This window comes from Aquarana catesbeiana, linkage group LG10 (assembly GCF_042186555.1).
Source record: "Aquarana catesbeiana isolate 2022-GZ linkage group LG10, ASM4218655v1, whole genome shotgun sequence".
NCBI classification, from domain to species: Eukaryota; Metazoa; Chordata; class Amphibia; order Anura; family Ranidae; genus Aquarana; species Aquarana catesbeiana.
Genome location: NC_133333.1, coordinates 240,258,210 through 240,285,162, shown reverse-complemented (window position 1 = coordinate 240,285,162; position 26,953 = coordinate 240,258,210). Strand labels below are relative to the sequence as shown.

Below are 26,953 nucleotides of genomic sequence, written 5' to 3'. Positions count from 1 at the left end.
GACCGCACCGGTGGAGACGGATGTCGAACCCCTTGATTAAAAGTACACACTAGGGAGTGCGAGACCAGGGGACACCGCCGAATAAACCCACCAAGGCTGACACCAGGCCCTTGATGGTACTCAAGGCCAAGTTCTGCTCAACCCCCACCATGAAGGAAGGTCGAAATCCGAGCCACCAAGAAAGAACGAGGGTAAATGGCAAGCGCCTCACACCAGGATATGTATGCTATCCATGGCTGGTGGTAAATCTTCCCTAAGGCTTCCTAGCCTTCAGCAGCATTGTAACTTCAGCACCTGGCTTATAACAGCTAGGCCTTGAAAAACCAGCGACTGAAGCAGGATGGAAGATCAGCCCTTGGGACAGTAGAACCTCCCTGAGAGGCAGTCTCCAAGGGATGTCAGCGACCAAGCACACCGGGTCGGCGTACCAAGACCGTCAAGACCATCCGGGTCCACTAGAATGACTGAAATCCCTTCGGCCTCAATCCTGCGCAAAAGCCGCGGCAGAATCTTGAGAGGAGGAGAGGCGTAGATCCGACTATGCCAACCCCACGGGGCCACCAGAGCATCTGCAGTGTCCACCAGGGGAGCCAGAGACCTTGCCAGAAACCTCAGTACCATTCCTTTAAGCCGAGACGCCAACGGGTCTACCTCGGAAGGTGTTCTGCCCACCGGAGGATGCTGGCTACTGTCAGGGCTGCCAACTCTTCGTTCCGCCCTGGTGATTTACATACAGTGCCTTGCAAAAGTATTCCCCCCCCGGCATTTTTCGTGTTTTGTTGCCTCACAACCTGGAATTACCATGGATTGTTTGAGGATTTGCATCATTTAATTTACAGAACATGCCCACAATTTTGAATATGTTTTTTTTATTGTGAAGCAAACAAATTTGACAAAATAACAGAAAAAGTCAATGTGCAGAACTATTCACCCCCCTAAAGTCAATACTTTGTAGAGCCACTTTTTGCGGCCATCACAGCTCCAAGTCGCTTTAGATAAGTCTCTAAGAGCTTGCCACATATTACCACTGGGATTTTTGCCCATTCCTTCTTGCAAAACTGCTCCAGCTCCTTCAAGTTGGATGGTTTGTGCTTGTGAACAGCAACCTTTAAGTCTGACCACAGATTTTCTATTGGATTGAGGTCTGGGCTTTGACTAGGCCATGCTAACACATTTACATGTTTCCCCTTAACCACTTGCTTACTGGGCACTTAAGCCCCCCTCCTGCCCAAACCAATTTTTAGCTTTCAGCGCTGTCACACTTTGAATGACAATTGCGCGGTCGTGCTACACTGTACTCAAATGACATTTTTATCATTTTTCTTCACACAAATGGAGCTTTCTTTTGGTGGTATTTAATCACCACTTGGGTTTTTATTTTTTGTTAAACAAAAAAAGACAGAAATTTTTGAAAAAAAAAAACATGTTTCATAAATTTTCTCTCCTTTTTTTTCTCCTTCATTGATATTTGCTGATGAGGCTGCACTGTTGGGCTGCACTAATGGGCACAGATAAGGCAACACTGATAGGCACAGATAAGGCAACACTGATAAGCACTGATAAGACGGCACTGATGGGCGGCACTGATGGCCACTGATAGATGGCACTGTGCGCACTGGTAGGCGGCACTGTTGTGCACTGGTAGGTGGCACAGAAGCCTCTGCAGAGGCTCTCCATGATTGGGACCGATGTCCCTCTCACAGCTGCCGCTGATCGGCTTTATTTTTTCTCCTCACGCTACCAGCGCGAAGAAAAAAAATAGCCGATTACCGGCTCTGTTTACATCACATGATCAGCTGTCATTGGCTGACAGCTGATCGCGTGGTAAGGGGTCAGGATTGACCCCTTACGCCGATCTGTGATCAGCCGAGTCCCATAGACTCGCTGATCACAGAGCGCGCCCAGGGGGCGCTCAGGCAGCTCGAGCACGGGAGGACATCCATGGACGCCCCCCCCAGGAAAAGTAGGTCCACACTGCAGCCGTCTTTCGGCTATAGTGCGGACTGGATTCATTGACTTATATACACTATAAACAGGACTACAGGTCAAGTCTAAGAGGGCATTTTGGTGGAAACTGCATATGTTGTGGTGTTATTTATTGTGCATAGGCTCTTTTTTTTATTTGTGTGACAATATGTAATAAATGGCATATTTTTTATGATAGATATGTTATTTGACTTCTAATGGTTTTGGAATAGTTCCAGGTGTTGAAGTTTCAGCAAAAAAAGTTCAACTTTTGGGTATAATTATGAGAAGGATGAGGATACCTGTTGTAACGGATACTTTTTGCCATGTAACAGGAAACTTATAAGGTTGCATAGAGTTACCCTGACATACTGTGAAAGCCTGCAGTTTCCTGCTTTTGAAATTCTTACTTCCTTGCTTCTGGTTCTTCTGGACCTCTGGTTTCACTCAAATGTGCTGCTGGTCTGTGTCCACCTATAGGCCTCACCTGCTCTACTGTGCATTTATATCCCCTTCTGTTCTATCACTTTCTGGTCCGTCTCTCAGTCTGCTCACTTCAGTGCTGTTCGCATTGCCTGAGCAACTTCCTAGTTTTTCCATGCTCCTGCTTTCCTGAGTATTACTTGTATTTTGTCTCTGACTTCCCAGGTACCTGTCCCGGCTTTGTCTACCGCGTTTGCCTGCCCGCTCTATGCCTTGATCTTGGCTCCTTTTCTGGATCCTCTTCTGTCTCTTGCCATCTGTATTCTGCACACACGAGTGGTCTCGACATCAACTGGGCGTACCTGGGGGTCGTGACCTGGTTTCAGTCTAATGCAAGTCCAACCCCACCATCAAGAGCCCTGGTGAAAAAGTAGGCTGGGGCTTAGCCTCCGAGCCCCAGGGAACCATGAGTTGGCCTTCTACAAGGGCTCACTACCATAGGAGGCTGACACATTCTCCTTAATGGCCACTGGAGTGCACTTTTCAACAGAACCATGGCAGTTGGACAGGGCTAAGTTCAGAAGACTAGAGAGGTCAAGCCCCTTTAAAAAAGTTAATACAAATCAAAGAGATGCATACATGTGGGAGTACATGGAAATCTCCTCAAAATGAGGAGGAATCCTATTCCTCTACTTCTATTCTAGTGACAACCGTAACATTTTATATCCCTCCCTTACTTTTTTTTTTCAAATAACAGTGATACTCAGGAAAAAAATTTAAACCAGATCTATCCTGAAAATGCTAAAAACCTAACAGGGGTACTAACCCTGCCCATGAAAAAAAGTTTTGGTTAGGGTTAAACTTTAAAAAAACTACAGGACAAATGTAAATATTGATGGTGAAGGAATGAAAACCTGTATTCTAGCACTTTTATCCTTCAGGTGCAAGAGAGGATTGGGTAAGTAAAGCACCATAAAGATGATAGGTTGCTGTTCACCATTGCGGTTATTAAACAAAGCTCCCTTTCTTCTTGTCTGGCTTTTTATGACCTAATAAATTAGTAATTGAGTAATTATGTTTCAGTCTGGTAATTGGTTCCACAAATAGAACACGCATACGTTTGTGTGTAACTATATTTATATCTACACAAATATGACTTCTCCCACGGTGGATTATTATTTGTTCCAGTACCTGTGGTTGGCAATCCTGATCACTGCTACTGTCTGATCTCTGTTGTTGGCGGTTATCATAAAACACAAACCCAGCCTGGCAGATACAAGATCCGTCTGATTCTTGGAACGCACGATTCCGCCCCTGGCACACACAGCTCCGGGCACCTGGAGAAGGTTTCAAAGAGGAAATAACAGGAGTATTTGAGGTTACAATTAAATATCCATTAACAACAAGCATGTGATAGCAATCAAGATCATAATCCAAATAAAGAGAATTCATTTAAATCTGTACTTAACATAAATCCCAGCTTTAGATCATGGCATGTAAATGCAGAGTATGCTCTGGACCTTGGCCCTGCCACTCATTTCCCACTGCACTAGAGGCTGGAGCAAATTATATATGTACGTAGGCTTTGCAGCCTGGTTAATGCCATGGAGAGTAAGGCCTGGTTCACACCTATGCATTTTTTTTAGTGCGTTTTCAGTTTTGCAGAAACACACTACAGGCCATTTAAAATGGTTTCTTATTGATGTAGTTCACATCTGTGCATTTTATGGAAAGGGCCAGGGACTTTTATCTGGTTGTTGTTTCCATAGACTTCAATGGATCAAAAGCGTGTATTGAAAAATGCAAAATACACCCGGAATATGCAAACTGCAACCTGCAAAGGTGTAAATCAGGCCTAAGGCCTCATGTACACTACAGATGCTAAACTGAAGTTTAGGAGCAGTTGGGCATTTTTTTCAGCAGCCCCTGAACTCTCCTCTATGTTATTTGATGTGTACATGTACACTCAGTCGTTTATAGTAGTTTAGGGGCAGTTGAGGTTACAGACATTTTTTGAAAGCAGAAAAATCACGTTTAGGACTGTAGTTTACCAGCATTTCAAACACCAAATGCTTATAACCATGGTAAACCACGTTTATGCGCGTTTGTGTTTATAAGCGTTTTTAAAGGGAAGAACATTTCTGTTAATTTTTGATCATATAAAAATTTTGAAAAGACACAAATTTCCCCCACATGCTGTTGCCTGCATCAATGGATGAGTCCACTAGCGACTCTGGTCCTCTCATGTAATTTTCGATGTCTTCTGAGCCTCAGCAACATCAGGAGAATCTCCTCACACATGATCATGATGGGATCCATAGTGAAAACGCAAAAAAAAAGACAGCTATCTACAAGCACACCGCTCTCTCTTCTCTCACAGAATGGCTGAAATAGTTCATATTTTACTGGTTTTTTCATGCATTGTGGGCATTCAGGAGGTTCTCCTGAGGTCATCTTTAAAAAAAAAATGCTTCTAAACTCAAATGCTCGTAACCGCTGCTAAACTCACATAAATGCAGTATTTCAAAGCTGTAAAACCGAAAATTTTCACCATAGATTTTCAGCTGTTAAGTTTAAAACGTTCAGAAAAGGTTTTCAACTGCCCTGTGTAAATGAGCCTTAAGGGTTTTTGCAGAATGATCATTGCAATAGGCTCTACTAATAGGGTCTCCTTGCATGGGCAACATCATTTGATTGTTTCTAAAGCTGCCTTTTTTTATTAAAAAAAAAAAAGGATATGGCAGGATTCCCAAATATTATTTTAGATTGTGAGCTTTCTCCTGTATTGAATTGTACTATTCTAGGTATTCTAGAATCTAGGTATTCTAGACTGTAAGCTCTAAAGAGCAGGGTCCTCTGATGGGGCCCCTTAGGGCATGGGACCCTCGGGCAGTGCCCGAGTGCCCGAATGGTCAGTCCGCCCCTGATTCTAGGTATTCTAGACTGTAAGCTCTAAAGAGCAGGGTCTTCTGATTTCTCCTGTATTGAATTGTACTATTCTAGGTATTCTAGATTGTAAACTCTAATGAGCAGGGTCCTCTGATTTCTCCTGAATTGAATTGTATTATAACTATACTGTGTTCCCTCATGTTGTAAAGTGCTGTGCAAGGTGTTGCCATTATATAAATCCTGAATAATAATATAATAATAAAGCTCCAGACACATAAAATTACTAAATAGTTTTTTGTTAAACATAAGCTTTGTAAATACCGGATTTTGTCATCTTGCAATCTTTTGTAGAGCAGAGCTCAGATTTGGAGACAGCAGTGCTCATGTGCTAACAAAAGATAAGATGATAGGGGGAGCGAGCAGAATGGTAGAGAGATGAGCCTATCAGCCTGCAGCTTCTCCTTCACTGTCCAGTTTCAGACAGGGGGAGGGACAAGGTCTGTAAGTGTAATGCCGCGTACACACGAGCGGAATGTCCGTCACAAAAAGTCTGATGGGAGCCTTTCATCGTATATTCCGACCGTCGAAAATTCAGATGGACTTAAATAGAGAACATGTTCTATATATTTTTCTGACGGAACCAATTCCGATCGGGAAAACAGCTCATCTGTATGCTGTTCCGACGGACCAAAAAACGACGCATGCTCTGAAGCAAGTACAAGACGGAAGCTATTGGCTACTGGCTACTGAACTTCTGTTTTCTAGTCCCGTCGTACTTGTTGCACGTCACCGCGTTCTGGACGGTCGGAATTTGGTGTGACCATGTGTATGCAAGACAGCTTGAGTGGAATTCCGTTGGAACTCCGATGGAAAAACCTTCAGAGTTTATTCCGACGGCAAAACCGATCGTATGTACAGGGCATTAGGGCTTGTTCACAGAGGTGGCCGGGAGGTGGTAAAAGCAGGTTGAGGTTGTGGCTTTTTCAACCTCCGACCACCTACTTAAACACAGAAATGCAGCTGCTCTGGGCTGAACCCAAGCCATGCCCGTGATCCTTCTCTTTACTTAAAAAATTAAATGGCAGGTCGCATTCGGCAGGAGGTTGTGGCATGGTGTATCAGCATTTTAAGAGTTAAAGCAGTCGGCGAGCAGGTGACATATCGCCTTCTCACTGCCTGTCAAACACAAGGGCAGCAGTATAGCTGCATGTATGAACGTATATGAACGAGCCTTTACTGACCGGATAGGACGACATTTTAATCCATGTGTGGCTGCCCCTGGTTCAATAGAAGTCAGCCATTTGATCAGCTTCTAATGAAGGGACATGTCAGAAATCTTTTGTTGATTGGTGGCTGCAGCCACTGATCAGTAAATTCTGACAATGGTGTCCTTATGTTATTAATGGAGGCTGTTACTGTGTATTAAACATACAACTACACGGCATGGTATGGCTGTATTTTTCTTTATTGTATTCTTATACCTATTACATGTTATATATGGTCATGACAACTATAAATGTGCACTTGAAATGGTATTTTTTTGCACGCTGTTCTTTGTTTGTAGAATTTTTTTTAAGAAAATAATGAATTTAATCCATTTTGAAATAAGGCTGTAACATAACAAAATGTGGAAAAAGTGAAGTGCTGTGAATATTTTCCAGATGCACTGTAGAATAGAAGTCCATTAATTACTGCTCAACATTAAGGATCTTGGGTTTGGCCAGAACCCGAAAAGCAGCTGTTATTGTTGGGCCAATCAGCTGCTGGTGGGGGATTCCCCGCCCCGCAGCTGCATGTACACAAAGAGGGAAGGGAAGCTTGTGATATCATTGGCCATATTAGGTCAACAGTATTTTCTATAGGAGATTGCCATGTTAGAAAAGTGATTTCCTTCAAAAAACAAAACAAAAAACTTTGTCATCAAAATGTGCAACATCATCTTTGCTGATCGAACTGTGCACAGTAAAACATTACATACCTGATTCAGAATAGGAGGCACTTCCGCACACAAAGCATGACACCTGAGCAGGTAAGTGGTTGTAGGTGCCAGATGGGCATGGGTGACAGTCAGTTGCCCCTATTGCCTGTGTGCTGTTGCCAAAAGTGCCAGGTGGGCAGGGAATGGGCAGTATGGTACTGGAAGGGCAGTAGTGGCCAGCCAGACAGGGGTATGACAGGTAGCTTTCAACGCCTGTAATAACGTAAACAGGAGTTATGTGACAATATTTTACAGTTAACACTTACCATAAATGGGTTGTAGAGCATTTTATTGAAGAGCGAAAGGACGATACATAAACCCCCCACCCGCTAAGATCAAGGGCTGAAATTCTATCTCTATGGTGTCCTTCGCATTCTGACATTACATAAACTCCAATTCATATATTTATAGATAGAGTAAACTTTAACAACTATTGACTTATTGCTAAAAACATGTTTTTTTCATAAAGGAACAGAATGAGTGGTTTTTGAAACACATGTAAACATCCTCACAAAACATCCTCTATCTTTATGATATTTGAGAAGAATTTTTCCACAGGCCCGTAAAATGTATTTCAATGTACAAAAATAACAACAATGCTTATAGATACTCTAATAAAAAGCTGTCACTTTAGACCGCCGAGCACTGGTTGTAAATCTGGAAGGATGGTGGAAAACTCTGCATTAAGAACCAGACAAGGAGATTATGTAAGTACATTATGTAACATCAGGACATCTTCCTCCTACAGAGGAACACATAGGTTTACATTCTACAGCGGACTTGTCAGTTTCCAGTGTTTGTGAAGGCTATGGTCATCACAGCTCCAGCCTTCCACCTGTTTTTAGCATTTGGGGCCCAGAGCCTTTAGCACTTGGGGCCCAGAACCTGTAACCCCTACTTTTCTATAACTTGTGAGGACTCTACTCTCCATCATCAGACAGATCTAGGCAATAACTGATGTCAATCAGGGATATGCTAGTTCTGTCCTGAAAACAGGGGCTGATGGTTAGCACTTCCCCCTAGCAGCACTAGGGTTGTTGGTTCGAATCCCAACCATGACACTACCTGCCTGAAGTTTGCATGTTCTGCCTGTGTGGCTTTCCTCCAGGTACTCCAGTTTCCTCCAACACTCCAAAGACATGCTGGTAGGTTAATTGGCTCCTGAATAAATGGGCCCTAGTATGTGTGTGTATGAATGTGAGTTAGGACTAGTTTACGCTTGCTTCAAAACAAGGCTTCAGACTTTGTTAAAGCTCTCTGAACGCCAGTCAAACCCCGTGTCACTAAATAAAATGGTCAGCTTACAGTCCTGTTTGCACCTTGCTTTGGCTTTGCTTTAAAAATTATACCCCATGTCGCTTTAGTGTGGCTTCAAAGCGTCTTCAAAGCCTCCATAGAACTCTATGGCAAAGCTCGCTTGAAGCAACTGCAGCTTTTTAGAGGCTTTAATTCAGCTTTAGCTTCCCTTTGTTTTGGAGAAATTGCAGGCATGAGATATCGACACACACACAAAGGGCATCTGCCAAGCTTCAAAAGAGCATCACAAAGCTTCACTAAAGCTTCCCTGAAGCACCACTGAAGCCTCACAAACACATCATAAAAGCATGTTGAAGCTGAAGGCGCTTTAATGTGTGTTGAAGCCAAAGCAAGTGTAAATGAGCCCTTAGGGACCTTAGATTGTAAGCTCCTTGAGGGCAGGGACTGATGTGAATGTACAATATATTTATGTAAAGCACTGTGTAAAAATGATGGCGCAATATAAGTACCTATAATAGTAATAATAATATTAATAGAGTCAAGAAGGTATTTGCAAAATATAATCATTTATGGTCAGTCTACTCACCTGTTGGGCAGCTGTATCCGGCTGGACAGGGCTGGCAGGAGGCATCGGTGGCACTGCTGTTGCGATAGGTTCCAGCTTCACATCTTCTACATGATGCCTCTGCAGAATACCGGAGGGATGATGTTTGAACAGCCCGATAACCTCCAGCACAAGGTGTCACACGGGAACTGCCAGGGGGGCAGTAATATGGGAACAGGCAGCTGCATACAAAAAATGACAATCACAACGGGTGAGAACATAACAATACAAGGCATTGTCAGTCATAAACAGAACAACTCTATTTTCTACTCACAGCTGTGCACTGGTGTTATAGGCAGAAGAGCCCTCAGGACAGAAGTAGCCACCAGGACACTGAGGAGGACTTCCTGTGCGGGGCGGACAGTATGATCCTGCTCTGCATCGACTTTCACTCACTGATCCTGATGGAAAAGTCAAGATGCTAGTCTCTTTAAATCAACTTATTATAAGACATTGAGATTGGTTTACTAAAACATGGTAGCCAATCAGCTTCTAACTTCAGCTTGTTGGCCAATCAGCTTCTAACTTGTTGAATTAAGCTTTGACAAAAATCCTGGAAGCTGATTGGTTTCTATGCAGAGCTGCACCAGATTTTGCACTCTCCAGTTTTAGTAAATCAACCCCATTACTAGATATAAAACTCACAAGATTAGCCCCAACACGGGGGGGGGGGGGGGGTAAAAATGTTTTAAATGATTTAGGTGGTCTTCTAATGCTAGGACCCAGGAAAATTCAGACTCAGGGCCACTCAATAGATAGGGATGCCAGTTGCTGAAGGGTATGAGCTAGCAGTGTAGCTAGGTCTATCCAAAAAATGATAGGGTGAAAGAGCCCCGCTTAGTCCTCAGGCTGTTTATCCAGTTAGTTGGATGTAAAGTTTTCTGAAAAAGTCTTCTCATTCTGATTGTTAAAGCACAAAAAGACCCTGCAGTCCTATCTACATGTCAATAGACCAGATCGAATGAGTTGCTTTTCTAACTCTTTACTTGTCTTTAGTTGTTTCTTGAAAATGCTTTAGGTTGGACTTCACAAGAAAATATAATCATACAGCTTATGGTGAGAAGGGATTCAAGTGATTCTAAAGCCAAAATGTTTCCACCTTAATGCATTCCCTGCATCAAGGTAAAACATTTTTATAGCTCTCTTCCCTGTGTAAAGGGGAAGAGATGGGAGAAGTGATCCGGTGCTTCTCCATAGCGGCTTGCTATGGGGGCACACAGAGAAGAGGAGCCAAAATGACCAGCAAGGGACCTCAGAAGTGGAGGATCCAGGCTGCTCTGTGCAAAACCACTGCACAGAGTAGGTGAGTATACCATATTTATTATTTAAATTTTTTTTATTTTTTTTAATTACCTTTAGTAACACTTTAACCACTTGCTGACCGCTGCACGCTGATATACGTCAGCACAATGGCAGCGGTGGGCAAATGGGTGTACCTGTACGTCCCCTTTACTTGGCGGAGCTAGCAGGCGCACGCACCACTTACAGCGTGATTGTGCCCACAGGTCCCGTGGACTCAATGTCCGCCGGTGTCTAGCGATCGTGTCACGGAGCCACAGAACGGGGAGATGCCTATGTAAACAAGGCATTTCCCTGTTCTGCCTAGTGACATAACAGAGATCTACTGCTCCCTATGATCGGGAGCAGTGATCGCTGTCATGTCAGTGGTAGCCCATCCCCCCTACAGTTAGAATAACTCCCTAGGACACACTTAACCCCTTGATCGCCCCCTAGTGTTTAACCCCTTCCCTGCCAATGTCATTTATACAGTAATCAGTGCATTTTTATAGCACTGATCACTGTATAAATGACAATGGTCCCAAAATAGAGTCAAAAGTGTCCGATGTGTCCGCCATAATGTCGCAGTCACGATAAAAATCGCAGATCGCCGCCACTACTAATAAAAAAATAATAAAAATGCCATAAAACTTTTGCGCAAACCAATCAATATACGCTTATTGCAATTTTTTTCCAAAATTATGTAGAAGAATACATATCAGCCTAAACTGAGAAAAAAATGTGTTTTTTTTATATATTTTTGGGGGATATTTATTATAGCAAAAAGTAAAAAAATATTCCTTTTTTTTTTTTTTTCAAAATTGTCGCTCTTTTTTTGTTTATAGTGCAAAAAATAAAAACTGCAGAGATGATCAAATACCACCAAAAGAAAGATTTATCTGTGGGAAAAAAAAAGGACGTCAATTTTGTTTGGGTACAACGTTGCACAACCGCGCAATTGTCAGTTAAAGCGACGCAGTGCCGAATCGCAAAAAGTGCTCTGGTCAGGAAGGGGGTAAAATCTTCCGGGGCTGAAGTGGTTAATGCAATCGATTCAATCAGTGTGTAACACAGTAAAACCAATTAAAATAGAAGGCATTCCATCACAAACCCCCAAAATAAGACGATTTTCCCGCATTTTAGTCCCGGTTCACACACATGCGCTGTAGGAACTAGCGAGATTCCTGTGCGGGTTCCCGCATCGCATGTCACTCGCAGGCAGTTCACACTGCTCTCTGTGAACCACTGCGAGTGTCAATAGAAAGTTATTGACACCCCCAGATCGGTTCGCAGATCGCAGTGCGAACTGTCAAATGGTATAAGAATCGGATTTCGCACCCATGCGATCCGATTCCAGTGTGGACCAAAAAAAAAAAAAAAGAGTCCTACACAATTTTGGTGCGAATGCAATGCAATTTCAGCCATACAGTATGTATGGCTGAATTTGCATCGCACAGACATCGCATGTCATCTGCACAGCAATGCTATGTCGGTGATCGCCCCAGTGTGAACCCAGCCTTAGACATGCTGGTGCATAGTGCAAATATAGTGCAATATAGTGCAAATATATGAATATATATATATATATAGATCAACCTTTATAGTATCTGAAATATTTTCAGAGAGTCAGCCTACCACCTCCATGCATAAAGATCATACATCTGTTCTTTTTATAATTTGATTTGGGGCTAAAGTTAATATTATTATAGAGCTGTGTATTTCAAACCACATACAACTATTTCAGGTTATTTGGTGCTGCGCAAACTGTTGGCACTATATAAATTCTGTATAATAATAGTAACTTGGCCATCATCAGCTCAGTATATTTAAACCATGTCTTCTATGGAGTAGGGTTTGGTACCCAATGGGACAATATAATCATACATGTTATGATGAAAAGATATAAGCAAACAAAAAGATCTCACTCTACTAAGTGCGTAGTCGTCTTAAAACAGAAGGTATTCACAGTCTCATTCCATCACATATCCCCAAAAATAGAGGATTTTTCCTCATTTCAGGGAGTGGGAAAAGCCATAGAGAAGATAAAAATGGAAGCGGATGTGCTATGCTTATTAAAGCGGGAGTCCGGCGACCAATCCTTTTTTTTTTTTAGGCCATTGAGACACTTTGCTAACCCCAAAATAATACTCACAGTTTGGGTGTAATATTTCCGCCTCTGTCTGTTTTTGTACTGAAGAATAACTTAAAAAATGTTATGCTGGCCGTTTCCATCTTGCTTGTGGGCATGTGAAGCCCACAAGCATTGATTTCCTGGATGCGGTGAATGCTGTTCATTCACAGCTTGTTCACACGCATGATCATTGTTCCCGCACTGAATCTTGGGAAGCCTGACACTAGGCTCCCAGGAGACAGTGCGGCGCCGGAGAAAGGCAATAAACACGCCTACTCCCATGGGAGGAGAGACAGGAAGTGCCACAATAAAGTGCAATATAAAGGTAATTACAGCGATAAAAAAATTTTCGTGCGGCATTTGAACATCTATGCACTTAACTGAAGGGGGGAAGATTAAGTTAAAAATTTGAGTGGAACCCCGCTTTAAATACCACCCAATAGAATGGACTTCATCATTATTGATAATCCTGTTATGTTCCATGTTATCAGCAATCTAACATTTTTAGCATTGTTAGCTGTTAAGCCAATATTTGCACAAATGTAGAGATTCCAGACAGAGGCAAAGATTGTGCAATATAAAGCAGGACTTCCGCACACGTTTAGAGGATGAGAACGTCCCAGCCTAGGAAAAATTGTAAGCTTGTTCTTCAGGAATTAATACTTCTCCATTGCTATACTTTTCAAACAACTTTAGCCCCAAAACAAGTTATAAAAAGAACAGATGTATGATCTGTATGCATGGAGGTGGTAGGCTGACTCTCTGAAAATATTTCAGACGCTACAAAGGTTGATCTATAAATAGTGGAGTGTGGTATCATCCAAGAAATTGGGTTCCTTAGACTCCTAAATTCTGATGTTAAAGAGTTACATATAAGTCACAGCCTTTAAAAAAAACGTGCTTTCTGATACAGCTCTAGATTTATCCAATCCTTTGTTGGACTGCTTGGTCATTACAAAATTCCACATCAACCAACACGTGGGTTTTTCAAGCCTTTGCCCTCTGTAACTGAACATTCCCCCTCCTTTGTCTACATTTTGTATAAAGGAAAAAGGGGTTGGGACTTTGTGTGAGGCATAGGACAGTTAAGTCACAATTGCCTCCATCCCTGTCAAAATGAAGCAAGAGGAGAAGTTGGGACTTTGCATGAAGCATGCGGATTTGGAGGCAAAAATGAGCTATGCAAGTCTGATAATGTTGAATTTATTAAATATTACACAGTAAAATGCATCAAAAGTAGTGGTACATATTGCATCGTCCATCATGATTAGTTGATTCATACATTAGCATATTGCAATAGACGATAATAATCAAGTAAATTGGGTGAAGTGGTATATACAGAATATGTTACAAAACTGCATGCTTATAGAATTTGTGGAATCTGAAGCTCGACACGTTTCGTAAAAATATAAATAAACAGAATATGCTTGAAACAACCACCCATACTCACAGGTGCCACGTAACCACTGCCACGCCCTTTCCATCACCTCACCTGTGAGTATGGGTGGTTGTTTCAAGCATATTCTGTTTATTTATATTTTTACGAAACGCGTAGAGCTTCAGGTTCCACAAATTCTATAAGCTGTTTATTTATATTTTACTCTTTAGACTTACTCATTGCTTGATATAATATTTTCGTTTTATAGACATCCAATTTACATGTCCTGATGAGTGGCAAGATAGCCACGAAACGCGTCGAGCTTCAGATTCCACAAATTCTATAAGCATGCAGTTTTGTAAAATATTCTGTATATACCACTTCACCCAATTTACTTGATTATTATCGTCTATGTGCAATATGCTAATGTATGAATCAACTAATCATGATGGAAGATGCAATATGTACCACTGCTTTTGATGCATTTTACTGTATAATATTTAATAAATTCAACATTATCAGACTTGTATAGCTCATTTTTGCCTCCAAATCTGCATGCTTCATGCAAAGTCCCAACTTCTCCTCCTGATTTATCTATATTTATTGTATTAACCACTTAAGCACAGAGCCTTTTTTTGGGGATTTGTTGTTTACAAGTTAAAACTTCTTTTTTTGCTAGGAAATTACTTAGAACCCCCAAACATTTTTCTTCTAACACCCTAGAGAATAAAATGGTGGTCGTTGCAATACTTTCTGTCACACCGTATTTGCGCAGCGGTCTTACAAGCGCACTTTCTTTGGAAAAAAATACACATTTTTTTCATTAAAAAATAATACAACAGTAAAGCTAGCCCAATTTTTTTTTATATTGTGAAAGATAATGTTACTCCGAGTAAATTTATACCCAACATGTCACCATTCAAAATTGCGCCCGTTCGTGGAATGGCGACAAACTTTTACCCTTAAAAATCTCCATAGGCGACGTTTAAAAAATTCTACAGGTTGCATGTTTTGAGTTACAGAGGAGGTCTAGGGCTAGAATTATTGCTCTCGCTCTACTGATCATGGCAATACCTCACATGTGTGGTTTGAAAACCATTTTCATAAGCGGGTGCTACTCACTTATGCATTCGCTTCTGCACTTTTTTTTTCTTCTTTATTTTACCTTTTATTTTTACACTGTTCTTTAAAAAAAAAAAAATTGTGTCACTTTTATTCCTATTACAAGAAATGTAAACATCCCTTGTAATAGAAAAAAAAGCATGACAGGACCTCTTAAATATGAGATCTGGGGTCAAAAAGACTTCAGATCTTATATTTACACTAAAATGCAATAAAAAATAAATAAATGTTGTCATTTAAAAAAAAAAATGTCCCTTTAAGAGCTATGGGCAGAAGTGACATTTTGACGTCGCTTCTGCCCTGCAATGTTATGGAGACGGGTGGGGGCCATCTGCCCCTCACTCGTCTCTATATCCAGCAAGCGGAAACATCCAATCGCCTCCGATGCTGCCGACGGCTCCGGTAAGCTGCGGAGGGCACTGGGGGGGACCCTCTCCCGCCACCGATTAAAGTGATCTCGCTGAGAATCCGCCACAGAGACCACTCTTATCGGAAAGTGGACCGCCGGCTGAAGAAGAGGATACCGGGGGTTATAGCAGCTAGCTGCTGTCATAACAACGATATTCCTCTTCAAAGTTAGGACGTATATCGGCGTGCTGCGGTCTGTAAGTGGTTAATAGGGGAATGGACAGTTCAGGCAGTGCAGTGTCTTAACCACCATAATTCCTTAGAGTTCAGCAGCAGAAACACCTTACTGATCATTCTGTGTTCTCTCTCCCACAAACAATACATCACTACAGATAGTTTTTGAATTACCTTTATAGTCTTAGAAAGGTATAAAGTGTCACTAAACCCACATCATAAAAAACTATCAATAAACGGTGTATTACAGGCTGTTCATACACAGTCAGTCACTATGAGATTAGTTTTTTGTATTCTGCATAAAACCTGGTTGATCCTGCTGCTCTCTATCTCCCCCTTCTGTCCATGTCCCCAATTCAGCTCGGGATTTTGCAGCTGTGGTGGCAACTCTGCACATGCTCAGTATTCAGTGAGTTTCTATGGTGAGCATTTCCTCCCTATCACATCTGAGCAGCCCATGTGACTATAGAGTCACACATGTGGGCGTATACACAGTGGTAAATGACAGCCCACTCCCTCCCTCCTCCATGCCTACAAACCAGCTAAACACAATGGGGGTGGAATATTATATGTAGATTAATGGTGACTTCAGCTCCATCTTATTCTAAGACACAGGTTGGAGGGGTGTGACAGCCCGTGACTGTTAGAAATCTGCCCACACCATGTTATTTCTACAAAATAATAAACATTTGATTTCAAATATATATTTATATGCAAATTTAAAACAGTTTATTGATATTATGTTTTTATTTTTACTCTGTATTCCAAAGGCTGTTTTTTTTTGTTTTTTTTTAATATTTAACCAGCAGCAGACTAGAAGCTCCTCCTGCTTATGTTTCCCTACAGACAGTCATGTGACAGCTGTAGATCGATTAGGGAAAAAGGTACTTAGATTTTTTTAAATTATTATTATTAAAATAATTACAGTGGCATCATCCACATACAGAAAGTGTGTGTTGTTTAGTATCACTTTAAGCTCAGAAGAGAAAAAACTACAGGTATGCTGCATAGTTGTAGTTTCGTCACGTTTTATTGTTTAAAAAGAATATGGTAAAAGCTAACATTAACTTTAGATTTAACAGATTTACCCAACACAAAAACCTGTTGACAAGGATGTTTCACAATACTTGACCTTTAAGAAAGGCACGTTATAGTGATTTTTTTTTTTTTTCTTGAACGCACCAGGTGGACACTCATAGCCTAGTCTGCAAGGGATTCCATGGATGTTGGCTGCCGTTGTCACAGCTGGATCAGGGCAGTGATATCCTGCCGAGCAATCTTGGCATTCTTCAATAGATGCAGCACCCGGTTCAGTCCTGAACGTACCAGCAGGGCAGGTCAGCGGATCACTCAGACCTGGGCACCAGTGCCCTGGAGGGCATGGAAAGTCTTCATAGAAGATAATACCTAAGAAAAAAAAAAGAAAGGAACACCAAAAATGAAGGTTAATGCCCTCAAGCTCAACCTTTGTACCCCAGACATAGGTGTGAGTAGCCTATTGCATTAGAGTGTGCACCACAAAGCTCAAACACAGAGCAGCATTGGCTAGGGGTGTACAAGCAACACTATGCTTCACAGCCATGGCAGAAATTACAGAGTGCAAAGTACATGTAAATGACTCCTTCATTTTTAATTTTTATTTTTTTATATATTTTTTTTTTTTTATATTTTATTTATTTATTTATTTTTAAACTGCCCTTTTGGGGGACTTTGGTGAAATATCAGACCCCTGATGTGTTACATTCGAGATTGAGAAAGGGACTGAGGACAGGATGGAGGAGCAGATGCTGGAAATAATCCCCCTGGAGGGAGGGAGAGGAAGAGAAGCCGGCAGCGCTGCAGGGGAAGGAACAAGGGGATCAGTATCTGCAATGAGGCAGTACAGCCGGTCCTCCCGCTCAGGCAGGTGCCCGGGCCCTACTTTTTGAATTAATAGGACATGGGCACAGTACAGGAGGGCAGGCTGTACAGCCTTATTGTCTGCCCTGGTGCACAAGGTGATTAGGGTGTGCCCAAGCTATGCCCTGCTATGACCCCAGAGAAAACCCTTATAAAATCAGTTCTTCCGGGATCAATGGCAAAAGTACCCCTTACATTTGTGGCGAGTAGGAAGAATGCAAATCTTACAGTGGTGATCAGAATACCACCCTTACAGACAGATAAAAAGATCATTGGTGTCATGCTGCTGGCTTTGCCACGTGGTGTTGGTTCTGTAACTATGCCAGCATTATCAAATAGGAGGTCAATCAGCTACAGCTCAAGGAACCTCGAGCAACCTTTAACCTATGGAGGAACCCTAGATAGCTGCCATAGATGATGAGCAAGTAGAATCCTCTGGCTCGAAGAAAGTGGGCAGGAAATGCTCAGATCCGTAGCTTGTATTAAAATTACTAACAATGAGTTAATCCAGCAAGTACAGTTCAGAGGCTTTCATGTTTGTATTTTGAAACTGACCTGGAATTCTGCAGTAATACCCAGGAGGACAGGGCTGGCAGTCTCCAACTCTTTCTGCCCCAGGAAGACCTCGATAAGTATGGACAGGGCACTCCTGAGGCCCAGCCGGATGGCTGGCATTGGCCCAGCTTTGGTCACTGCAGTAATGGCCAGATGGACATGGCACTGGTACTGGGCTCCCTGAACAAAGAGATAAATGAAGCACTGATCACTGAAGGACAACTCATTTTCTTTTATTTGTTGAACTGAACGTTACCTTCTTTGCACCAGTATCCAAGAGGGCATGGCACGCACTCATTCCTGTGCCTGGCTCCAGGGGAACTTCTCAATGTGTTTCCAGGGCATGGGGTAGGCAGCACAGTGCCCTCTTGGCAATAAAAACCTAACACAGGAAATCATACATTACAAGAGATATAGTACAAGTTCAGGAATTTGTGTGACATTGGAAATGGATGTTAAAAGCAAGATAAGCTGGTATAAAAAAATAAAAAAAACGGTGGGACTGCACACACTTTTCTAAGCTACAAGGTGAGAATTCAACATTCAGCCCTTCTTTGTTGGAATCACGAGAAATCATAGCTAATACATAGCTCCCAACTGTCCGTGGTTTCGAGGGACTGTCCCTGATTTGGAACAAAGTCCCTCTGTCCCTTTCTTTCCTCCTCATTTGTCCCTCATTTTGGTCTGATCTATATAGTTGTATATAAAATGCACTTTTTATCTTGCAAAAAGTGTTTCCCAGTGCTAAACCTTTCATCCGATTTCTAAATTGCTGCATGTGTACATTTTACAAGCCAATATAAAGGAACAGGAGTGGTAAAAAAAAGCACTTGTGGATTTAATTAACCTTTTTTTTGGTCAATTCTCCTTTAAGGGTGGGTGGCAGGGGGCGTGTCCTATGCCTACATACGTTTGTTAATAGGTGTCCCTCGTTCCCATCTCAAAATGTTGGGACTGAGGTATGGCTAATGTATATTGTATATGGGAGTTATTGGGATCATAGGGGAAGAGTAATGGCCCGGAGCTGAAGTACCACTGGGAGGAGGGCCAGCATGACTTGGGTGGGGCAGTGAGGGGGAGGCAGTGAAGGGGAGGTAAGCAGTTAATGGGTATTAGAAGGCAGGCCGGTGGGTGGAGCTTAGGACTAAGCTGGGGAGCGGAGTTAGTGAGCGGCGGTCAGTTGGTGGCGAGGAACGCACCGGACAGTTGATTTCACACCCTCCCTCCCTTAATTTATGGTTATAGTGACAGGTGGAAAATGGATCTGGGGTGGTTTAATTTTCGTAGTTGGTGCATTATAGGTTATGGATGTAAATGGGTGGTTACCTTTTTGATTGTCGTAGCAGCGGGAGGTCTATGGGGTCTTTGAAGGCGGTGCTGAGAAATAATGGAGGTTTGGGGGGGTTGGGCCCATATGGAGGTATGGGCATCCTTTCCCTTAAATGGTAACAATGGTGAGTAATAGGTTGTATCTGGAAGGAAGTAGCTGGTTGTCCCTGAGCTTGCGTAATACATGGCGTGGGGCCTTTCATGGGTTTACTGATACAACGAGTTGGTTGGAAATTATAATTTGCCTTCAAAGACCTCTAGATCGGGAAGGTTTAATACTGATGTGTATTTGGTTGATAATGTTTATGTAAAAATGTATTATATGCATTAAGTTATATGTTTGGGTGAATTTTTATTTGTTGTAATAAAAGGCTGCTATGGCCATTTGACTCCAAAAGAATTGTGTCGTCTGGTCAATTGCTAGTAAAGATGTAGAAGGGAGTAGAATGTTATTTACGGGAGCCTCACGAATATGCACATCCCTTAGTCATGTACTATCATACTATGGGGGAAGTATACTTTGGGGGAAGTATACTATGGGGGAAGTATACTATGGGGGAAGTATACTATGGGGGAAGTATACTATGGGAGAAGTATACTATGGGGGAAGTATTCTATGGGGGAAGTATACTATGGGGGAAGTATACTATGGGAGAAGTATACTATGGGGGAAGTATACTATGGGAGAAGTATACTATGGGAGAAGTATACTATGGGAGAAGTATACTATGGGAGAAGTATATTATGGGAGAAGTATACTATGGGAGAAGTATACTATGGGAGAAGTATACTATGGGAGAAGTATACTATGGGAGAAGTATACTATGGGAGAAGTATACTATGGGGGAAGTATATTATGGGAGAAGTATACTATGGGGGAAGTATACTATGGGGGAAGTATACTATGGGGGAAGTATATTATGGGAGAAGTATACTATGGGGGAAGTATACTATGGGGGAAGTATACTATGGGGGAAGTATACTATGGGGGAAGTATTCTATGGGGGAAGTATACTATGGGAGAAGTATACTATGGGAGAAGTATACTATGGGAGAAGTATACTATGGGAGAAGTATACTATGGGAGAAGTATATTATGGGAGAAGTATACTATGGGAGAAGTATACTATGGGGAAGTATACTATGGGGGAAGTATACTATGGGAGAAGTATACTATGGGGGAAGTATACTATGGGGGAAGTATACTATGGGAGAAGTATACTATGGGAGAGGTATACTATGGGAGAAGTATACTATGGGGGAAGTATATTATGGGAGAAGTATACTATGGGAGAAGTATATTATGGGAGAAGTATACTATGGGGGAAGTATACTATGGGAGAAGTATACTATGGGGGAAGTATACTATGGGGGAAGTATACTATGGGGGAAGTATACTATGGGGGAAGTATACTATGGGGGAAGTATTCTATGGGGGAAGTATACTATGGGAGAAGTATACTATGGGAGAATTATACTATGGGAGAAGTATACTATGGGAGAAGTATACTATGGGAGAAGTATACTATGGGAGAAGTATACTATGGGGAAGTATACTATGGGGGAAGTATACTATGGGAGAAGTATACTATGGGGGAAGTATACTATGGGGGAAGTATACTATGGGAGAAGTATACTATGGGAGAGGTATACTATGGGAGAAGTATACTATGGGGGAAGTATATTATGGGAGAAGTATACTATGGGAGAAGTATACTATGGGAGAAGTATATTATGGGAGAAGTATACTATGGGAGAAGTATACTATGGGAGAAGTATACTATGGGGGAAGTATACTATGGGAGAAGTATACTATGGGAGAAGTATACTATGGGGGAAGTATATTATGGGAGAAGTATACTATGGGAGAAGTATACTATGGGAGAAGTATACTATGGGGGAAGTATACTATGGGAGAAGTATACTATGGGAGAAGTATACTATGGGGGAAGTATATTATGGGAGAAGTATACTATGGGAGAAGTATACTATGGGAGAAGTATATTATGGGAGAAGTATACTATGGGAGAAGTATACTATGGGAGAAGTATACTATGGGGGAAGTATACTATGGGAGAAGTATACTATGGGAGAAGTATACTATGGGGGAAGTATACTATGGGGGAAGTATACTACGGGAGAAGTATACTATGGGAGAAGTATACTATGGGAGAAGTATACTATGGGGGAAGTATACTATGGTAACAGCTAGGAATCAGGGAGGAAGGGATGGATTTTACAGACAACAGATAGAGTATATGATCTGCAATACAAGGGGAACCAGACATGCTGCAGATACTGCAGACCACTAGGGAAACTACTGGTTTTATAGAATTGATCTGAGCTTTGTGTTATCTTGGAGAATTCTAGGAGATTGGGCACTGACATTTTCATGTTTGTCTTGGTCTTCTGTCATTACTTATTCAGAAAGCACAGTGTTGCTTGTGCTGTACATGTGGGGCTGGGGGGTCAATTAAACTCCAGCTTCCTAGCGTACTGCCTTGTGATGGTTTTATATGACATAAAAACATCATCTTGAAGGCATACTCCATTAATGGCAGCACAAGCTCTATCTGCAATAAAACGATGCACTGGCAATTAACACCATAAATAATGGAAAAGCAAATCATCATCGATTTAACTTGACTCTCACTCAAATATTAGTAACGCTTTGAAGCTTACAAGGAAGGCATTAAAATCTTAATATCTTATTTTCCAGCATTACAGTCAGATTAAAGGTTTTGGATGACTTTGTGAAATTAGAATCTGTATTCAATTAGGCATAAAGCAGTGTCCACTGTGTGTTAATCTACAGCAACCTATAAGAACTGATCTTCCTTGGTCAGACTAAACTGGGTCATAAATATAGTTGCTGTGGGTTACGGCATTTTGATTTATCATTGTTCTTTGCATTGATTTATAGATACACTATATTGTCAAAAGTATTGGGACGCCTGCCTTTACACGCACATGAACTTTAATGACATCCCACTCTTAGTCCGTAGGGTTCAATATTGAGTTGGCCCACCCTTTGCAGCTATAACAGCTTCAACTCTTCTGGGAAGGCTGTCCACAAGGTTTAGGAGTGTGTCTATGGGAATGTTTGACCATTCTTCCAGAAGTGCATTTGTGAGGTCAGGCATTGCTGTGGACAAGAAGGCCTGGCTCGCAGTCTCCGCTCTAATTCATCCCAAAGGTGTTCTATTGGGTTGAGGTTAGGACTCTGTGCAGGCCAGTCAAGTTCCTCTACCCTAAACTCACTCATCCATGTCTTTATGGCTAAAATAAAGAAATGGTCTGAATTTCCAAAAAACTTGCTTGATGTACCTTGTCACAAGTGTATCAGACAAACACAGGACAAGCAGTTTACATGTTTCACAAGCGATAGCTTGCTTGTTCACAACAAAAGTAGCATACAGTAAACATATGCTACTTTTGTTGTGAACAAGCAAGCTATCACTTGTGAAACATGTCAACTGCTTGTCCTGTGTTTGTCTGATACACTTGTGACAATAAAGGTACATCGAGCAAGTTTTTCAGAAATTCAGAGTGCGACCATTTCTTTATTCTATTTGCATTGGACGGCAGTGAGCCAGGGTCTGCACCTGTCATCCATTTGCACCTGAAGATTTGCCTAGAGCGGTGTGCTTTTCTTTTGGTTCCTGATGTCTTTATGGACCTTGCTTTGTGCACTGGTCCAAATCGTTTGGTGGAGGGGGGATTACAGTGAGGGGTGTTTTTCAGGGGTTGGGCTTGGCCCCTTAGTTCCAGTGAAGGGAACTCTTAAGGCGTCAATATACCAAGACATTTTGGACAATTTCATGCTCTCAACTTTGTGGGAACAGTTTGGGGATGGCCCCTTCCTGTTCTAACATGACTGCGCACTAGTGCACAAAGCATGGTCCATAAAGACATGGATGAGCGAGTTTGGGGTGGAGGAACTTGACTGGCCTGCAAAGGGTGGGCCAACTCAATATTGAACCCTACGGGCTAAGACTCGGATGCCATTAAAGTACATGTGCGTGTAAAGGCAGGCGTCCAAATACTTTTGACAATATGGTGTAGAATACATCATTTGAAGAAATACTTGGCCAAATGGGGAGCAAGAAGCCCAATCTATGTTGTCCATTACCACCTTGAGAGTTTACAGAATCCTCATTGACAGGTAATAAGCCTCGACAATGCTGTGCCCTGCCACAGTGTGAAAAATGTGTTGCGTCACCCAAGGACCTTATCCAGGCAGACTGAGGTTTTCCAGGTTGCTTGTGTCATACAGAGGAAATTTATATTTTACTTTCCTTGGAGGATAGTAAAACCCAGTTCATGTCCTGGAATCTGGAGGCTTTCTTCAGGCTTGGGAGGGATGAAGCCTCCAATCCTGGGTCCAAGGTTTTGTAGACAACCAGCACACTAATTGTGCAAGTTTGTGCAAGGCTCTTCTTCGAGAGATGACTAGTGTCAAGCACTCCTTCCTGACCAAGGAGTCCATGTGGCTGCAAGGGAGCAAGCAAAAGTTCAGGCATTTCTTTTTCTGACCCTATTAGCACACAAGAGCATGTTTGAGAATTGTCTGCAGGAGACACAGAGAAGAGGCCTAAGCCTATGGGCCATAGCAGAGGAGCGGTATGAGAAATCCAGAAAGCTGGATTGAAGTATTGGCTTTGCTGAAGAATACTGAAAAACTCCTGCAAGGGTAACCCTTGTGTGTTTTGGAGACTTTACTTTAATAAAAATGGGCAAGAAAACCCCTTAAAAAAGATAACTGCGAGAGTTTTTACCGTTCTCCTGTTTGAAGCTGGTTCCCACAATGCCCATACTTAGTCTAGTACATTGCTTTTCCCCTTTTGCTAGAAGTACACTGCGTTGGCACGCAAAGGATCATCTTACAGACTGCAGTGGTGGTGAAGTGGGCATCTCTTCCTTATTTTGAGGCAGTCAGCAATATGTTGCTCTGCTTGCTGTTATGTGGAAAGTAGCGAAGGCTTCAGACATTACCATCAGTTTCCTCACACATCATATTACTGATTTACTAACAGACATATCTGCCTGGATGTCACACCACTTCCTCAAATTCAATCTATCCAAATCCAAGCTCATAATATTTCCTCCCCCACGTGCGCCTTCCCCTGACTTCTCTGTCAAGATCAATGGCACAACCATCAGTCCGTCCCCACATGCCAGTGTGCTAAGCATAACCTTAGACTCTGAAATGTAATTTCAGGCCCACATCCAATCGCTGTCCAAATCATGCCACCTCAACCTCCGCAACATCTCCAGAATACACCCCTTTTTAACAAATGACACCACAAAGCTTCTAATTCACTCCCTGGTTATCTCTCGCCTTGACTACTGCAACTCCCTCCTCATTGGATTACCTTTACATAGGCTACCCCCCCCCCCTTCAGTCTATCATGAATGCCGCTGCAAGACTCATACACCTTACCAACCGTTCAGTGTCTGCCACCTGTTCAGATACTCCTTTAACCACTTGCCAACCAGCCACCGTCATTATACTGCGGCATGTCGGCCCTTTAAACAGCTCTAGCAGGCGTGCGCGCACCCGCTGCGCGGCGGGGGACATGATGCACGTGGCCGGCGGCCGTGATGTCCGCCAGCAACAGCACGAGAGCCAGAACGGGGATGTGTGTGTGTGTAAACACACACATCCCCATTCTGTCAGTAGAGGAGAGACAGATCGTCTGTTCCTACTAAGTAGGAACAGCGATATGTCTCCTCCTTTAGTCAGTCCTATCCACATACAGTTAGAAACACACAGGAGGGAACAAATTTAACCCCTTGATGCTCTCTAGTGTTAACCCCTTCCCTACCAGTGACATTTACACAGTAATCAAAGCATTTTTATAGCACTAATCGCTGTATAAATGTCAATGGTCCCAAAAATGTGTCAAAAGTGTCCGATCTGTCCGCCGCAACGTTGCAGTCCCGCTAAAAATTGCAGATCGCCGCCATTACTAGTAAAAATAAAATAAATAATAAAAATGCCATAAATCTATTCCCTATTTTGTAGACGCTATAACTTTTGCGCAAACCAATCAATATACGCTTATTGCTAATTTTTTTTACCAAAATTATGTAGAAGAATATACATCAACCTAAATCGATGAAGAAATTATTTTTTTTACATTTTTTGGGGGATATTTATTATAGCAAAAAGTATAAAATATAGTTTTTTTTCAAAATTGTCGTTTTATGTTTATAGCACAAAAAATTAAAACTGCAGAGATGATCAAATACCACCAAAAGAAAGCTCTATTTGTGGGGAAAAAAGGACGTCAGTTTTGTTTGGGTACAGCGTTGCACGATCGCGCAATTGTCAGTTAAAGCGACGCAGTGCCGCATCGCAAACAATGGTCATTAAGGGGGAAATTCTTCCGGCCCTTAAGTAGTTAACCTATAAAAACTAGTCCTGACTATCACCTTATTATCGTCTAATTACATTACCTTATTGCCAGCATCACTCCATTAGCCACATCCAGAACCTGCGCAGGTAACAGTGTATACAAACGTGACACAACACAGATTGATTACACGCTGTTCATTTATTTTTGGCTTGTACAGAATCTTAAATACACAGGATAAGATGGGCATTATTAATTATTTTCCAACAATAAGGGGTACATGTTCAAATGACATGTTTCCTTTACTTATTCAATTAACCAATTATAATGACACATATATTTAGAATTCTTTACATCTCTGTATCGGAGCAGAATTATTATGTCACTTATTATGTCACTCAGAATATATGAAAACCCCCCATAGTTCCAGACACACTGTCTGATGACATATGCAAGTTCCCCATATTCGAGATTTGATTTCAACACAAGCTTACTTAAGCAACAACATATTTAAACCTTATTGCTAAGGGCATGTCCAAGATGGCTACCTTAGTGGATTCACATTGAGCGAGCTTCAGACCTATCTCCCGAATCTCGACCGTTTCCTTGCAGTCTGAGACCTGTAACCCGCCCTGGAGATAACACACCCTGCCGGGAACGGAATGACCAGGGGGGGTTCGAACTCCGCAAGAACCACTCCACCCCGAAACCAAAAGTCGGGCCGGGACCCTCTCCTACCAGCTCTGCGCACATGGCGTCCCAAACGGAGGATCCAGAGCCAGCGATCAGTGAACGGTCCAATTTTGATGCCCTGATGCAGGCGATCAACATGTGCCAGACCACCCTTATGGGTAAGATAGAAACGGTCCAGCTGGATATAAGTCTAATGCAGCAAGACATGGACTGCTCCCACACGAGACTGACAGAAGCTGAGCGCCGTGTGGGGAACTCAGAAGACACGCTCCAGGAGCACACAGCTTCTCTCCGCACCCTACACACCAAAATCAAGACCCTTGAAACAAGGGCGGAGGGCGTTGGGAACCGTAACAGGAGGAATAACCTTTGAATAGTGGGGCTGCCTGAAGGCTCAGAGGGAGCGGATCTCACGGCCTTCGCTGAGTGCCTCCTCCGTACCCTTCTGCCATGTGCATCATTCTCGGAGTATTTGTAGTGGAGAGGGCACACAGGATGCCTGCTGCTTTTT

At 42.3% G+C, this 26,953-nt stretch overlaps 1 protein-coding gene across 1 annotated transcript in view; it reads right to left on the bottom strand.

Annotated features, from left to right (window-relative positions):
• LOC141109904 (uncharacterized) overlaps positions 1-26,953 on the bottom strand; it is a 152,217-nt gene that overhangs the window by 21,745 nt on the left and 103,519 nt on the right. The window contains exons 37-43 of the mRNA XM_073601156.1: positions 18,318-18,443; positions 18,062-18,241; positions 16,790-17,014; positions 9,391-9,517; positions 9,099-9,298; positions 7,256-7,468; positions 3,580-3,725 (exon numbers count right to left, since the gene is read on the bottom strand). Of these exons, the coding sequence (XP_073457257.1) occupies positions 3,580-3,725; positions 7,256-7,468; positions 9,099-9,298; positions 9,391-9,517; positions 16,790-17,014; positions 18,062-18,241; positions 18,318-18,443 (1,217 nt within the window). The remainder of the gene's footprint in view (positions 1-3,579; positions 3,726-7,255; positions 7,469-9,098; positions 9,299-9,390; positions 9,518-16,789; positions 17,015-18,061; positions 18,242-18,317; positions 18,444-26,953) is intronic.